This window comes from Vulpes vulpes, chromosome 3 (genome assembly GCF_048418805.1).
Source record: "Vulpes vulpes isolate BD-2025 chromosome 3, VulVul3, whole genome shotgun sequence".
Lineage (NCBI taxonomy): Eukaryota > Metazoa > Chordata > Mammalia > Carnivora > Canidae > Vulpes > Vulpes vulpes.
Window position 1 is genome coordinate 5,117,463 of NC_132782.1, and position 18,568 is coordinate 5,136,030.

The window sequence follows — 18,568 nt, forward strand, 5'->3', positions numbered from 1 at the left end:
ACTTATTTATTTTTTAAGTAGGCTCCATGCCCAAAGTGGGGCTTGAACTCACTACCCTAGGATCAAGAGTAACATGCTGTTATAACTGAGCTAGCCAGGTGCCTCAGGCTTTTGAAATTTTAAATGCCACATTAAAATAGGAGAATATCATTTCAAATCAACTGTCAGTAATCACTAAAAAATTATAAGAATTGATTAGTACTGACAGTCCTCTTTCTCAGTTTATTATTTTTTAGACATTATCAATATTCAACTTTATTATTTTCTTGTATAGGCACTAATATGGCAGATAGACATAAGTCTGAGCATGTTGATTATAATTTCTTACATTACTGGTTCTTCATAGTCTCATTTCTAATGATATGGTTTCCTCAAAGGATTGGGCCTCAAGGTATAAGGGATATGCTACACATATTTTATTATTTTAATAATAAATTCTATCTGTATTAACCAGGTTAAAATAACATATGTCAATTGTCCTGGACACAAATCTTTCAACCTGCTGTTTCCATTTTCTCCAATCTGATTTACTCAGGATTAATTTGATTTCACATCCAGCAAAGAAGAGAAACCCCACTCCCACTCCTTCATCCTGCAAAACCCAGATTTTTCAGTCTTCAAAAGTATTAAAAATGTAGCTTCAGACAACACTACACTGTGTAGTTTCTAGCTGAAACAATTATATCAAGAAGGCAGATACGGGCTGCAGTGATTTTAACAATAAGGATGGTTGAATCTAGAAACTTATAGCCATTATTCTTATATTTTCACAGACATATTTAAACAAACATCTGAGTAATTATACAAGTTGGATTATTAATTAATCAAACAAACTTTAAGATTAGCTTTTGGGGTACACTACAGAAACTGCATCCATTTTTTTTCCTTGATAAAATGCATTCCACCTTAGCCAAAACAACTTAAAATATACTTCATTCCCATAACAAACCAAAAGTATGTTGAACAATTGTCAAATATGGCTTTTAGTTCAAGAGTCATAAAGTAATTAAGTATTTTCAATGACATATTTAAGAGAAAGCTGTTAAATATACGTGACAAAAATAAATCATAGTCTACAATTATGGCCTCCCTGTAACAAAAATTGCAAAGTCAGATTGGACAAACCATGTTGGAATATGCCAAGAGAAAATGAGAGTTACCATAACCTAGGATGCTGTACGAGTGGGTCATATAACCAATGTGATTAAGCAAACATGCTAATGTTCAAATAATTATGTTCCTAATTCTGAGCACTTCTCCCCTTAGGGAAGCAAAGGAGAGCATGTCTCAACCTTGACATACAACCAGCCCAGATCAGACATGTAGCACCTGAGACTGGACATCCCCAGGCACTGAAATTTTCTAAAATTTCCAAGACTACATTCTCAGAAAAGAATCCCACCTGGTAATTAAGGCCCTGATGTTTTAACTTGTTGTAACATCATCAAGTAAGTATCAGTTATTCTGTTCCTTTCCCTCTCTTTCTTCTATCTTGTATTTATCAAGCAACATCCTCACGTGTAAATATTTGTTTATTAAAAATATTTTAAAGAAAATTACATGAAGCCACTCACTGTTTATTGAGTGCTGGCTTCTGATGCTGGCTCTTATCTTTTTCATCTTTTTTGCCAATTCTGTTGGCAAAACTTTCACATAAAGATAGTGACAGAGCTATGCTACGTAAATAAGTATTGAAAAAGAGAGAGAAAGAGCATATGAGCAAGACACTGGTGATATTCACACATGATTGCAAAATCCAATGAAGCCCAAAAAGATAAGCCAAACAATGGAAAGTCTGCTGGTCAATGTATAAATTTTCTACTTTTCTGGAGAGCAATAAAGCAATACTCTTAAAAACGTTAGAATTTTTCAATCCTTTTGACTCAGCAATTCACTTCCAGAAATTCATGTTAAGTGAATATCATGGGATTACTCAAAATATAGCAACAGAGTTATTTGTTCCAAGGTTTTTAAACAAATATCAAAATGAATCCAAAACCAGGAAATGGGTTGAATTTATCTGGTACAACCACATATTGTAATATCATGCATATAATAAAAAATATGTTGTAAAGGAATATTTAATACAGTGACCTAAAACATAGGTTAGTAAACCTTGATTGGAAAAATGAATAATATTGGACTTCATTCACAAACAGGAAAAACAATGAGTATGTGTAGAGTATGTTTTCATTTTTATAAACAATATACATATAACTTAAATATATAAAATGCTACCAGAGACTATCTCTTAGTGTTGGGAACCTAAGACTAACTTTCATTTCTCTTTGCTTGTCTTGATTTTTAAAAAATTTTCTGTAATAAATGTAATTATTTATGTATTAAGATAAAATATATATATATAAGGAAACATATATATAAGGCAACCAAACAGTTATCTTGAAAGTTACTAACAAGTAACTTCACAGAGTAAATTAAAATAATTTAATTGAAACTACAGGCCTTGATAATGTACACACAGAGGGCAAAATTGTTATAATCATTGTGAATTTTTAAATAGTACTCAGATTCTGATCTCATAAAATAATAGGATAATAATTATGAATCAATATTTAAAATTTAATATACCTATCAAGCAATAAAGTAGAAATTATTTGTTATCTCTCTATAGCTTTTGCTGCATATTGGCTTCAGATCTGACATAGCTAAATGGAGCATCAGACAATTATGTCTCATCTATATGATTAATTCATCCAAATATTAGGAAATTAAAGCCACAATCTCATCTGAGTCTAAAACAAGCAATCAAACTTGTCTTCATGTTACTAATGAAATACAGCCTAAATAGAATCTAAATAGCTTTATACATATTGAATAAAGAAATAGGTTCAACTGTAGTCAGATTTAAAATATATGTAAGTTAGAGTAGAAGACAACATCCTTTAAAGCTGTGCTGTCCAAGACAGTAGCCACAAGCCACATGTGGCTATTCAGGACTTAACACATAGCTAGTCCCAATTAAGGTGTGCTGCAAGGGTAATCTGCAGACCAGATTTCAAAGACTTCATGTGAAAATGGAATGTATTGTATCTCAATAATTTTAAAATATTGATTATATATTAAAATTATAATGTTTTGAAGTATTGAGTTAAATGAAATATACTATTAAAATAAATTTCATCTTTTAAAGAATATTTTAACATGGCTACTTAAAAATTTTAAATTATCATTATATGAGGTTCAAATCTGTGGCTCGCATCATACTTCTATCAATGCATGACCAACACAACCGATATATGTACATGCTTGAAGTGGTATAGTGTGAGGGAAAAGCTGTCAATTCAGATGAGCAGAAGAAACTCATTCAACTGTTCAACTATCTGCTACCTCAGAAACTTTGGAGAAATTCTTCACTTTCCACTTAGCTGCAGTTTCTTCATTTGTAAAGTCATTTTTTAAATGGGCTGTATTGAGGATTAAAATGGCATATACCTGTCATGTCATTTAACAGTCATTAAATATCAACAGTATCCCCTTCACTCTTTAGATTTTAAAAAATCTGTGTTTTTGTTTTACAAAAACAACAGGTATGCCAAATTATGTATAATTTTACCTCCTGGAGGTAACTGTTGTTATTGCTTGTTTAGATAAACTTCCAGTCTTTTTTCTGTAGCTTTATAAATGTAGATGTAACACTTTCAGAAGGAAAAGGAAAAAAAAAGAGAATTCACTATTTTTCAGACTAATTTCTAATTGCATAGCAACTTATTGCAGTTATTTGTACCATTATAAATTGTTTAATATAATTATTAACGAAAGTGGATATATCATAATTAATGGAGATAATCCTCTAATTGTTGGCTATTTTGTCACGTTAAGGATTTTGCTATCACGAATGAAAGGAAAAAAACAATGTTGAATATCCTTGAAGCAAACTATTTATTTCACATCTATGATTGTTTTCTTTAAGATTATTTCTAAACAATTACTCACCTTTATAAAAATTTTTGATGACATAGTGTCAGATTGCTTTCCAAAAGAATTTATATACCATTCATGTATGAAAATGCCCATTTCTTCTATATTTTCAACTTTGGATAATTTTTTATGTTTTACCATTTTATAGGTAAAAATCTGAGTATTTTAAAAAAATTTTATTGCTTTGATGAGTAGAAAGGTTTTCATAAATTTCTTTGTCATTTGTATTTGGAATTCCTACCCAGAGTTCTATAGACTGCCACTATGACATCTATTCACCTCTCAGTACCCGTACCATGTACTGTGTGTCTCTACCTGTTACTGGGGTAGATGAACTATCTGTTTGTTCCTCTATTTGTGTACCAAATCCCATTATTGGATTATTCTTATTAGTATCAAACAGAGTAATATTTCCCCCATTTTAAGCAAAACAAAAGACAAATCAACAACATAAAAGTCTGGCCCTACTTTCTTGCTCTCATTTACAAAGAACTTCTCAGAAGAGCTGTCTATACTCATTGTCTTCAATTCTCTCCTCCCATTCACTTAAATCAAACCCAATTGGGCATCTGTTCCCAATTCTTCAATGAAAATGGTTACCAACGACTCAACAGTTGCTTATCATCTTGAGCAAACAGTCCATTATCAGCCATATTTATTTGACTTAGCAGCATTTATTCAGTGATCATCCCTCCTCAGCTCACACTACTGACCACTTCTTCTCCATTTGCCTTCCAGGACAGTACAGTTTCTTGGTTTTCTTCATATCTTATAGACCTTTCCTCAGCATACAGTATTGGGTTACCCCTCTCCTTGCTGATGCTTTAATGCCAGCAGACCTAGGGATCCATCTTTGATCTCTCCTTTGTCTCTTCACTCACTATTTTGGTGATCACACCCATTTTCATGGTGATGACTCACAAATACGAATCTCCAACTCAGATCTCTCTCCTGGACTCCAAAGTCATATAACTGACTTCCTTCCCAGAATCTGTACTTGGATATCTGACAGGATCTCAAACCCATATGTCTAAACCGAAACATCTGGTCTTCCACATAGCACAACCCTACTTTTCTTATAGTCTTCCCTATCTCAGTTGATGATAACTACATCTTCCCAGTTGCTCAACCTCAAAAATTTTGATTATTCTTTTGTTACTCTTTTTCACATGCCTTTTGAACTCTTCAGCAGATGCTGTTGGTTCTACCTTTAAAATATGTTCAAAAGCTGGCTATTTCATAACACCCCCACTTCCTGATCCAGGCCACCATTATCTCCCATTATCTCCATTACTTTAGTAACCTCCTAAGTGTTCAATCTTTTCTTGTCCCTCTCTACCTCCATCTTAAACACAGCAACTCCCAAAGTGATCCTGCTAAAACACGTTAGGTCTTGTTACTCCACACTGCTCTCACACTTTTACTTCCAATAGCTTCCCATGTCAGAGTAACATCTAGTTGCTGTAGCTCAGGGGAAATAAGGTTACTGACTGGTACAAACTCCCATCCAGAGCCTACCTTTGGATATGGGGATAGAGTCTTTCCAACCCAAACCAATGAGCTGCTACAAAATAGAAGGAATTAAAATAAATGTTGGGGTTAACCATGCATCCACTGCCTTTAGCCCAATGAAAATGTTATAATTTTAAAATGTCCCCTCAATATTTCAACTTTCTTATGTCATAGCACCACACATCTGTTTAAAATAAGCATCCACTCACTTGTGTAGGTATGTACATATATGTACACAATCTATATGAATTCTCATAAGGCAGCTAGAAGCAAAATGGGAAATGGCCATATCAACATAGTGGCAGGCACTGGCAATCTATAAGTCCAATTGATATTATAGCTAAACATATCATTCATTTTGCAAATTAGAATAGTACATTTATGTGACTTACTGCCCAGCAGTCACAGATTGCTGATGACAACCACCTCTGTATTTATTCAAAATAGTCCATTTACTCTTTTTTTTCTCCTCAAAGAAAGTACTCCTGAAAACTCATTCAATTTTATTGATGCTTCAGCATTCATTACAAGCATTTTTATAAAATAGTCTCTTCAGTTAATGTTTACATGTAGTTCTTATTTGGTCGGGATACATGTGTATATATGTTGCTTCCCCTAAATATTCTAAGCCTTCTAAAAGGCAAGGACATATTCTAGTCTAGTCTGTCTACTGGCGCCCCTACCAAGGAGTTTAGCAGAAACCTCTCTATGTTAAGGATTACTCAATAAACATTCACCAAGTAAAAATATCAGTAATTATATAATATTTATTTTGGACAATTACATGTGGCAAGCAGACTTTAAACTAGAATGTATGAACCTATATTTCTCCAGAGTGGATTCCTACTGCTCCCATAACATGCCTTGCCACTCTCACCTTCATTGTTTTCACCTTTAATTCAACTCAACTGAACAATTATTTATTTGAAAGCTACTATGTGCCAGGATGTGCTAGGTGCTAAGGTTCTGTTAGGTGTTAAGGATACAAATATTGCTAATAAATTATTTTGTCTTCAAGGGGTTTACAGTCTAATCATTTAATATCCCTTCTTAGAATGTCCTCCCTGCTTCCTTTCCGCCTTTTTCTAATCCTACTCAATCTTTAAACTCTGTAGTGAACTTTACTTCCTCCACTAAGCTTTCTTAAGCTATTTTCCCATCAGTGTGTCTTCCCACTGCAGAAATCTTAGCATGTAATATATTTTCATCTTATTCTCTATTTAACCTGCAGTAATGACAGTGGAACTGTGAATCTCAACTTTTTCTGAGTGGTACAGCACTGTACAAAGGAAGAGCAGAAACTGAGTTCACATGACAAGGGAAGTAGGAAAATGAGCTGTGAAGGATAGGTCTTAGTGGAAAGTATCCACTTAGGCTACCAAGGCAAATTTGTCCATGTTTAGGAGCTACTAACCCAGAAACACCAGTCTCAGCCAGATTTCCTAGTGGGCCAAGATGCATCTGGGAGGAAAGGTAATAGGGCAGTCAGCATGCTTAAAAAGGAAGAAGTTAAATTTACCTAGCCACAAGCAGCCTGATTATAATCCATCCCCCAGAAAAACAAAAGAATAAAATTTTAAAAAACATCTTCTTACTTGATAAGCTCTAAAATCTCTTCAACAAGGTTGGGATGGGGAAGGAGAGAGGATGTTTATTTTACAATTAAAGACTTCAACTAAGTTCATGGTTGAGTTAGCATTTCATTGTGACTGAGTTTCTTTCTTTCTTTCTTTCTTTCTTTCTTTCTTTCTTTCTTTCTTTCTTTCTTTCTTTCTTTATGATAGTCATACAGAGAGAAAGAGAGAAAGGCAGAGACACAGGCAGAGGGAGAAGCAGGCTCCATGCACCGGGAGCCTGATGTGGGATTCGATCCCGGGTCTCCAGGATCGCGCCCTGGGCCAAAGGCAGGCACCAAACCGCTGCACCACCCAGGGATCCCTGTGACTGAGTTTCAATTAAAGTGTAATTAATTAATTGATCCGCACATATAAATGATATATTATTAATTTCTTTTCTGAGCTTTACTGCAAGGTAAAGGGATGGAAAAAAAGAAGGCAGAGAGACAAGGGAGGGCCAGGGCTCTTACAAGCCTAAAAAGTGTCTGCCCAAAAACATGTGACAATCCCCACAGAAATGTAAGAAAAAGTGTGGGTCAGGAAAGATTCAGGCTTCATCTGAGATTGCCTCTCCAAGTATGTGAAGACAAATAGAAGCTGTACCCAGAGGCTATTCAAGCAAAGAACTCTACTTTAGTAGGATTTAAGGTTTTCCTTGTTGTTACTTATTTCTTAACACTAGCAATTTCATATAAAGGAGTTTCATTTATAGGCAATTCATTAAGAAATGTAAGGAATTCAAAATATTTATTTTTATTCAAAATATTTATTATTTGAATATTTTATTCAAAATATTATATTAGCTTCAATATAATAGAATATATATTTTGAAAAAGAGGAAAACTATTGAAGGGACAGATTTATAGTAAATTAAAGTAAACCTTTTACTAAATTCCTTACATTTTTTTTAATTCCTTACATTTCTTAAAAAAAAAATTCTTACATTTCTTAATGAATTGCCTATAAATGAAACTCCTTTATATGAAATTGGCTTCAATATTGGCTTCAATATAATAGAATAAAAGGCATATTTTCCTATGAAATATTCCTCAGAAATTCATATATGAAACACATACATGAGGTAAGCTAATTATCTAACCTACAGTGGCATTTCTGGCTTTGTTCATTTATTTAATTAAAAGAAGACCCCGCCAAAACTGAATTTTAAATCCCCTAATGTTGTATTTGTCATTCAGAAGAGGACTTGTCATTTTCAGGATATATCCAAAAGTCCATTTTCTAAAAAAAAATTTAACATGTTTTTAAAAATTTATAAAACATATTTTGTGTTTACTCTAGAACAAAATCACAGCGGATTATAGGTAACATAATTCCATGGACACATTTTCCATTTTCCATTGAAACCAATTATTACTAGTAATGATTTATAAATTTCCACTAAAGAAGAGTTTCACATCTTAAAATAAAAATTCATAGTTGCTGAAAATTCATGCTTGAAAACTATTTCTTAACTATGTAGGAAAGAGCTCTGTGAGGGGCATATTTTCATCATGTTTCAATTTTATAAAAATCTTTAAAAATAGTGTTCAGGAAAATTATTTTGGATGAAAGAGAACCCTAATTAACCAAATAATCAATCTAAACATTTATTGATTGACTATATTCTAACCACATAGTAGTAGCTATGAAAACAGTAAATCAGAAGTATAGTAACCCTTAATACAAAAATAAAAATTTAGTGGCAAAAATCTACATAATTCAAGTAGTTTTATCTTATCACCTGGATATGTCTTCTAACTGCAAATCAAACTCTTGAAGTTTCTTTTGATATTTCTCTGTAAAGTTACAGAACTCATGAAGAATTGAAGATTTCAAATCAGGGTATGGGCATTCCAATGTTTCTAATTCCATGGGCAGTTCACTAAGCAGGTTATTTCTTTCTTCTGAAGAATAATCTAGTATCTGAAAAAAATTAAATGACTGTTTTATTTAACACAAGGACAGATTGATAAACAAATTACTATATGCATCACACTTACCCTCATACTCCAGTCTGAAAGATAATTTTCTATTTTCTGTTGCTCCAGACTAAGTATTTCAAAGACAGCTTTCAATTGTTTCTTCACGAAATCAACCTATAGGATATAGATAAGAGAAAGTCTTTTTGAGGACATGTGGAAAAGGCTTCAAGAGATGCCATAGCCAAGCAGTGTTTATCAGAGGGAGCTTCCAGAAACATATACTAAAAATGGGCCTAGGAAGTATGTATAGTGGAGTCATAGCCACTCTGTACCCTCATTTGGATTTTGTTTGTGGTAAGGCAGAGAGCTTACCAGATTATCTCCGGTTCAATCACCCCTTCCTCCCCTTGCATCCTTGCCTCCAATCCCCAGCTGGGCATGAGATTTTTAATGCCTTTTAAAAATATATATTATTTATGAAAGCAATATAACAACACTACAGAATAAGTGAAAAATAGTAAGAAAAACCACCTAGAAGCATACATCTAGTGCCACTATGACTATGGAGCTTTTGCTGTAGCTGGGGGAGGTAGTCAATAAAGTAATAAAAAAAATAGATACGACAATTATCAAGAAGAGGTAAGTGACATAAAAACAGGGTAATGTAATAGAGAATGACTATAGCTTCTCTCATGTGGGTGATCAGGATAGGCCTCTCAAGGGAGAAGACCTTTAAGCTAAGACTAAGTGACAAAAAGTGCCATCAGTGAGACAGATAAAACAGGTGATACAAAGGCCTTGAGATGAGAAGGAGTCTGGCACGTGTGAGGAATAGATGGGAGGCCAGCCCTAATGTGACAAGGCCCAGGGGAAGGGGAGAGTGTCAGGTAGGAGAGGAGGTTTGAGAAAGAGACGGCCAGATGTATAGGGAAGAATTATGGGCCAGCAGGAGCCTTGAGGGGATCTCCCAGGTTGATGAATGATCTCTCTGCACTGAGGGTAGAATTCCAAAATGCACTGTGAAGAGGGGCAAGAATGAGTGCAGGTGCAGGAAGACTATTCATGGCCATTGTAACTTTTCAGGAGAGAAATAAGCATGCTTGGATAGATTCAGGGGTATGTTTAAGATATTGAAGAGATAGAATTTGCTATGTCTTCTATTTAAAGACAAGGCACACATTTGTTTCTGATGTCAAATGGTTCTAGTTGGGACCAAAATGAAATATTACATTAATAGAAGTAAAGGTAATATACTGACCTCTTCCAGTACTTTCACTGCATTAAGCTCAATATGTGAGTATGAGTGCTGTGAAATATGATGCTGTCTGTATTTTAGATCTGTTCTCAACTGCTGAATAGGATTTATCACATTTTTAAGATACATGCACCATTGTTCTGATAACTCTTGTTCTATGGAGAAACAAAATTAAATCCAAGTAATACATTATTATTTTAAGTTTCTTTAAGAACAGGTCCTTAGAGCACAGATTTAGCTTTGGATTCCTTTAGAAAAAAGTAAGCAGTTAATAGTAAGAAAACATAAAGTGAGTGGCCCACTTTCATCTTCAAAACAAAACTTCCCTTTAAATATAGGATCAAAAAGAAAAACAACTTACCAAAATTTATAAGGTCAGACAGACATTCATTTCCAATGTTCTTGAGAAAAGATTTTATTTCAGATTCCATTTTACATCTGAAATAGACATTTCCTCCATCAATTTTTAAAAAAATAATCATAAACATATATAGATTTTAAAAACATGTAGTAGTAGAATTTTAATCTAATGTGGTCCCATTCACCTGTTCATTTATGCAGACCATATACTAAATTCCTAATGTGGGTTGGACACTTGCCAGACACTGAGATAGAAAGAAGCATAATGCACACTTCAGGCAGAAGTAACAGCATGAGCAAAGGCAAGCATGTGGCACATCCTAGCATTGCTTCACGTGGAAAGAGCTTAGGGCACTGGGAAGCCATTGAGGGATATTAAGCTGACCTCACCTGCTTCAGAAAGATTCCCAAGGCAGCAAATGGAGGGTGGGATGGAAGGAAGGGTGGTCAATAAAAATAGAAAATGAAGAGGAAGGGATCAGGTAAAGCTGGACCAATGAGGTGTTATTTCAAAAGTTAAGAGATGATGAGGTCCCGAACTAGGGAAATGGGAGTAAAAGTATGTTTTATTTTTGTACACTAATATAAGTAATAAATCTTAATGACTTTTTGTCATATTATTTAAATATGGTCATTTTTAGAATAAAACCATAACCAGCTCTAAGTGGACAACCAAAAACATTGTAGTCTATCCCTTGCTTATAGCAGATTTAATTAAATCATAGAGGAGTTTTGATGTATCATGACTGTTAAAATATAATATTAGAAATGCCATAAAATAGGGGCCTCTGCGTGGCTTGATTGGTTAAGTGTCTGCCTTCAGCTCAGGTCATGACCCCCAGGTCCTGGGATAGAGCCCTGCATGGGCTCCCTGCTCCGCGGGGAGTCTGCTTCTCCTTCCCCCTGCTCTTGTGCTCTTGTTCTCTCTATCCCTCTCAAATAAATAAATAAAATCTTTTAAAAAATGAAATAATATAAAATAAGAAAATAGCATAAATTGCAACACTTTGATACAATGATTATTTTAATTTTTGCATATAAGTCCTTGTCTACATGCTTGTATATTTTAAATGACTATAATGATGGCATATTTACCATTTTATTCTGTGGTTTTTCAATAACACTTTAAGATATGTCTAAATAATTCCCACAATTACCATTCATTTTAATGACTGCACAGGATTCTATTTTATATATGTGCCACCATCTTCTAAGCCAACTCACTTACCTGGGAAAGAGGTTTTATATGTATCTGTAAAGGACGGGTGTTATTGTAGATGAAACTTCACTATCTACTTTTTTAATATACAGTTTTTTGCCAGAAATATATTTGAAACTGTTTCATGGAGGATAGGTGCATAATAGTGGAAAAAAACACAGAAATTATTTCCTGGTTGAATTGTTTAAACAAAAACAGTACTTCTCAAACATCTAGCTCAGATCCCTTATATTTCATCACCAAGAAAACCATAGTAAAACATACAAGCCAACTGGAGAACTGGGTTTGTTCATACAGGAGACCAACCTGCTACTTGCACGTAATAATTCTAATAAATTCCATCCTGGCTTCCTAGATGGACACCCAATTCATCTGCCAAGACTAGGCCTTTTCTCTGATTGTTCTACTTTCCTGACAAAATCCAAAACCATTTTACCATGCCCTCACAAACCATGAGACTCTCAAACTAGCTGTGAATATAGGCTAACATTTCCCAAATTGTGTTGTAGAAGACAATAATGCCAATGAGATGCTGGAGTTGGGGAGAATGACATGTTTCTACAGTACAGGATTTCTCAAAAACTTGATTATGCTAAAGTACATTGAGGTTATCCAAAAAGGGTAGGAAACACATTTTCTAATTTATAGGAACATGAAATTCATTATTCTCAACGGAGTATCTTGAAGAATATTTCTGTTTTGTAGAGCATGGTTTAAGAAATATAAAAATTGTGGTCTAGGGTGCCTGAGTGGCTCAGTCGATTAAGTGTCTGACTCTTTCAACTCAGGTCATGGGATTGAACCCCATGTCAGGCTCTGTGCTCAGCATGGAGTTGGCTTAAGATTCTCTAACCCTCTACCTCTGTTCCTCCCCCTAATATAAAGAAATAAACCTTTAAAAGATAAGAGCATTAAAAATGGTAACTGGAGAAAAGAATCCTGCCCTATTCATCACTGACATGCTAGACCAGGTCCTGGATGTTCTCCAAGTTGGAACTTTGTATCACATACAATGTCCTCCCCATCCAAAAAGTGAATAAATGTAGGGCAGCTCTCCGTGCCCAAATTTGCCAATTTAAGTACCTCCTAATGTTATTTGGCCTAGCCTCTGTTACCAACAAATTTGATGGTACTACAAAAAAGCCTCCTGAGTTTTTGTGAGACCATTTGCCAAGATGATATGTTAACCTATTTCCTAGGTCAGCCTAGTTGCAATGCAACCACCTGCAAGGTAAACCAGCCTGGTGATGGGTGTTATTGAAATCTCAGAGTCTACTGTCATACAGGTCCTCATCCTTCCAAGATGGTGCCGAAGTTAGGTATAGACTCCGTCTCCTCAGAATATCAAACATCCCCAGAGCTGCCTGAGATTTCTAGGATAACCATTTAGTTACGAATTTGGATAGAGTAAGCAAAACATGGGGTACAAGAATGGTAGAGTCAGAAACCATAAGCAAATAATAAGCAAAAGGACATGGATCACAAAATGCAGAGCAAGAGAATATGTTAAAGTTCCATAATGGAACTAACTAACAGCCAGGAGACCTGTAGAAAATTAGGTACCAGGGCAGGCTAAAGGTCAGTCAAAGCTCTATCCCTCCCGCAGGGAAGGAATTCAGCAGGTCAGACAGTTTGGTTTCTTACACTTGGCTATTTGATCCACTTCTCACTTGAAAGAGTCTCACTTGAAAGAGTGAGCCTACGAGAGGCAGAGAAGGGAGTCTCACAACCAGCAGCGAGGGAGGGCACTCAGGAGCTCAGCTTAGAGCATCCTCGGAGGCTCTGAGTTGCACAGTATGAATACTGCTGTCAATTTTATCTTTAAGGATACATGCACAGACATTTAATTGTTGTTGGCAAAACCCCATGATATCCTCTGTTAAAAGGAGATATTTTCAAAATCATATTTTAAAATTAAAACTGTGAGCAAGAGACTGCATGTATTTCTAACAGAGATTTGGTTATAAAGCATCCCGTGTAGGAATCATCATAGAAGTAGTGAAGCATACAATAAATCCTCCAAATTGTATGATTCAACGATACTGATTAAAATAAAAATTGTAATTCTTTACCACATGGCCAATACAAATAATTCCCGCCTTAGCCTCTAAAATCAGTCATTTTGAAACAGGGAAGCAAGTGCCCCTGTGAGAGTATATCAAGTTCTCCGAGGGATGTAGTTTGAGAAAGAATACTAAATACTAAATGTAATTTTATAAGTTTAAATATTAAATTTTATAAATTTAAATATTATATATTTTAAATAATATATACTTGGAAATTTTATGTGTCTAGTTTCTTTAGGATAGATTTCAAAGAATTAAAGTTCAGCAAAAAAAAATATTTTTTTTCTAGCAAGATCAGACCAATTAGACCTTTGGGTGATATGAATGGAACTCTGTGGGGGAAAAAAGCTTCTCAACTCCAAGTTCATGGAACACAGGAGTTAAAGGCAAGTACTCCAATGCCACCTTCATATAAACTAGCTGATTTGCCTTCTGTTAGTAACTTTAATCCTCTGAAACTCACAATTGTCACCTGTAAAGTGGGGATAGCATTGATACCTACTCTGTAGGGTTGCTGTAAGGACTTAATGAAATAAAGCATATAAGTTATTTATCATATTACCTGTCACACACTAAATAACTCAACAAAAGTTCAATGTCATTGTAGTCCCCTACCTTCCATGGGCCTGAGATTCTCAAATGGACTCTCTTATGGTTAGGCATAAAAATATTTTACTTTTAATTTTCTATTAAAAGGGAGTACAGGGGCACCTGGGGAGATTAGTTGGTTAAGTGGCTGCCTTCAGCTCAGGTTGTGATCTTGGGGTCCTGGGATCGAGCCCCACATCAGGCTCCCTGCTCAGTGGGCAGTCTGCTTCTCCCTCCTCTCTCTGTCCTTCACTCACTCTCTCTCTCTCTCTCTTTCAAATGAATAAATTTTTTTAAAAATCTTTTTTAAAAAAGGAAGTATAGGTTTTTCTTTATTTTTTTTCTTTTTTTTTTTGTGGGGAGAGTATAGATTTTTAAAGGTTAGAGTCAAACTCCCGATTTTCTGGTGGTCTCTAAATTCTTCACAAATCCAACCACTTCTCTAACTTTTTCTCCTTTCACTACTAGTTTTTAATTTCACTGAAAACATCTTGAAATGAGTCTATTTTCTAGACTAACACAGAAAATTATCTTAGAATTCTTTTTTGCCCAGTTTTCAGTCCTTCTAAGTTTCAAGACATTAAGAGTATTACTTGAAAGCTTCTCCCTTTCATTGCCTTTGTGTCATTCCAGGTCAACCAGAACTATTTTCTTTTTTTTTTTTTTAATTTTTATTTATTTATGATAGTCACAGAGAGAGAAAGAGAGAGAGGCAGAGACATAGGCAGAGGGAGAAGCAGGCTCCATGCACTGGGAGCCCGATGTGGGATTCGATCCCGGGTCTCCAGGATCGCGCCCTGGGCCAAAGGCAGGTGCCAAACCGCTGTGCCACCCAGGGATTCCCCCAGAACTATTTTCTATATGATATGTATATACCTCTTTTATCTAGCTCTAGTTATGCAAATTTTGAAAAAAATTTCTAATGAGCTTAATCATACTCTCCATAAAAGGTGACTTTTTGAGAGAGAGTCTGATTTGTTTTTATAGCAGCATGGTAACAAAATCTATGTCATTTTGTTTTTCGATATTTTAAGTTATACAATGATGTAAAACCATTTCCAATCATGAACCTTTTAGTTCAAAGGTATGAAAATCTTGCAAGAATAAGAAACTCCTATTAATTTGAAAAGTACCTACATCAAAAGCAAAGTTAATGATCTTTGAAAATTTGACTTAGAATAAGATCACAAAATGATCTAGTTTGATATAAAACATGTGATTAAAAACATACATTTTTAAGACCATACTTAATAAATACCACTATCATTAAAACTAGTATATATCCCAAATGGAGGAGAAACACATCCGTCTTCTCTTTTTGCTCTGACCTTTGAAAGAGATTTACTTTTCAGATAAGAATTAAGAACAAGGATAAAATCATGATTTTGTTACCTCATTTTGAAACAAGGGCTGGAAATAATAACAAAAGTAAAAGATGCAAATTGACCAAGCTAGTCATGATGTAGCTACATCTAGAAAGCAGTCAACAACTTGAACCCCTTCATTTGTTTATTTATTCATTCAGTGAAAGCATTTCTATTTTTCCTCCTATGAATCCTGTGATGAAAAGATGGAATTGATGGGATGTTGGCCCTGTTTGCCACTTCATAGGGATGACAAACTTGGAAACAAGCAGGATAATTCAATGTGCTAAGGGCAACATGAATAATTACAAGTGTGACAGATTGTGTAGAAGAGTAAATGATCAGCACATATAGAAGATTATCTATTTTTCCTAAGGAAAGCAAAGGCCATATTAATGTCTTCACTAGATTCCAAATTAAATTGAGGAAATGAAGGAATTTTAATTTGACTTACAAACTGTGTTTTTATTTTAATAGTTTAATTAACATGGAAGTCCTAAAACATCTATAGATGCCACTCTTAGCAAGTTTCATCTTATAGAGATTTCCCTCAGTTCTTACCTGACATCAGTTAGCCTTTGGTGCTCCTGCCACCACACTTGCTTGTGTTGTTTTATTAGTGTTTGTTCCTTAGATATCTTTGAAATCTGCACTGCTTTTCTGATCTAGATTTAGAGGAACAAAAAAGGAGCTATTCCAATGTTTTCTAAATGTGTTTTCCACAACGAAATTGTTTAAGTTAAATATTTATCCTTTTTCAATCGTATCAGTGCAACACAAAATCCACCTTAAAATAAGTAAGTCATTAGACAAAAGCAGGAAGGTGAAAGAGAAAATGATTTGGAATACCATCCAATTTAAGAGTTGTTTTTAAAGTATTTATGAAAAGAAAGGTGAAGTAATTCTATTCTCCTTACATACAATAAAAAAAATACCTTAGTTCATATTCATATAGTCTCAGAAAATTTTTCAAGAGCTTTCCATATATTTTCTCATCTTTTTCATACATCTCCCCTGCCAGGCATTATGGGCATCATTATTCCCATTTGACATATGAGGACACTGAGGTTCAGAGAGGTTAAAAAACCTGGTCAAAATCATAAAGCTCATAAACACCGGAAATACATAGAACCTTGGTATTCAGGTTGGCTTTTATATGATCCTTCAGCAGAGGACAGGGAAAAGTCATTGGATAAGTTATTAGAAATCCTGGGCTTTAGTCTCAACTTCAGGACCTACTAGAAATACGACCTTGAACATGCAATTTTAATTTTCAACTCCATGACTTCATAAATAAAGTCTTTAAAAATTTAGGCACATATTTTTAAAATTTAGGCAAATATTTATTTGAAGGAAATTAACAAAGAAATAGTGGGGAAAAAATCACATAACCTTGAAACCCACATTTTTAACTAGATGTAAGTTTTCCCCAAATTTTATGGCTTTAAAAAAAATGTAGCATGTAATTAGTGCTTTAGGGTTTGTTGGCGAGTTGTATCAGGCCTGGGTCAGCTTGCCTTGACATCCATTCTTGGCCATCTCCCTGGTCTGCTCCATATCACAGAGCAGCCTGTATTTCCCAGACAACCCAATTCACTGGCTGCCAGCTGGTTTCAGCCAAAGGGAAACACTGGTTGTAGGAGATTGAAGGGAGGGAGGAAAGGAGAAGCCAAAGAATTACTCTGCCTGCCTTCTCTCCTCTCAGACTGGTCTCCAGGAGCATCTGCATCTTCTCCATTGCTCTAACTATTCCTGACAGTTACACTACAGTTCCAACAATTTCTGAGTAAACTCAGCCCACAGAATTTCGGACAGCCCTGCTTTTTATAATGTCCCTCTGACCCTTTTTATAATGTCCCTAAGCATGGCAGTGACTTCTGCCGTTGTTAACCTCTGTATTGCTTCGTGGCAACCCTGTTTGGCTTCTCAGCTCTACACCTGTGTAGCCAACCACTTCCTGCATTCAAAACCCCTCTACTGAAAAAAAAAAGATCCTTCTACTCTAATTCTACTCTAAATCCTCAATGTCTGTTTACTGGTTACATTGATATGCATGTGTTCATTGAATTCACATATTCCATATTAATACTTCTAAACGTCTACAAAAGTGCTACTCTCAAATCAGAAGTTTGATGAAATATGCATATTTTATTTTTTCTGGGTTACTAGAATACTTAGTACACAGAAAGCCTTAACAGATCAATGCTGAAGATATAAAAACTTCAGAAGACAAGTCCTAAAAAGACTCTTCATAATGCATGCTATTTTGAGCTGTCATTCACTGATTGCTTTAACCTTGAGTTTATCTTTCCACTGTTCTGGTTACTGATTCAAAATTAAGGATATAAGAAAACAAAAACACGGAGTCAAAGTCAAATTTTTCCCTCAGGAGATCTTAAGAATGCCGTAATTATGAAAAATACATTTAAATAAGAACAGGACACTGCATAAAAACATTCAGTAATCCTTATCCTAACCTACTGAAAACATACTGTCCATAGTCCATAGTGTTTTTAAATCTGACACTCTAATGTTTGCTTTAAGAATGTATGAAACCCATTCCAACTACTTGCCACCTACAGCCTCTAAAGTTTGTTGCAGCAGACGCAACTTTTAAAATTAGATTTCTCTGACATATTTGGTCCATGTTGTACAAAAAAATTAAAACACATTGGTGAAAGATGTAGACACATTTTTACAGCTTAAAAAAATCAATGCTATTGCTTT

General features: G+C 34.8%; 1 protein-coding gene across 14 annotated transcripts in view; it reads right to left on the bottom strand.

Annotated features, from left to right (window-relative positions):
- The window catches only part of CCDC148 (coiled-coil domain containing 148), a 283,318-nt gene that overhangs the window by 196,901 nt on the left and 67,849 nt on the right, over positions 1–18,568 (bottom strand). For 9 of the 14 annotated variants that reach the window (XR_012000288.1, XM_072751567.1, XM_072751566.1 and 6 more), the window contains 5 exons: positions 16,403–16,506; positions 10,606–10,682; positions 10,248–10,399; positions 9,068–9,163; positions 8,809–8,990 (listed from right to left, as the gene is read on the bottom strand). Coding sequence is in view for 13 of the 14 variants with exons in the window: in XM_072751567.1 (XP_072607668.1) it covers positions 8,809–8,990; positions 9,068–9,163; positions 10,248–10,399; positions 10,606–10,682; positions 16,403–16,506 (611 nt within the window). In the remaining variant the exon portion in view is untranslated. The remainder of the gene's footprint in view (positions 1–8,808; positions 8,991–9,067; positions 9,164–10,247; positions 10,400–10,605; positions 10,683–16,402; positions 16,507–18,568) is intronic. The other 5 variants (XM_072751579.1, XM_072751575.1, XM_072751576.1 and 2 more) reach the window with 1 other exon arrangement.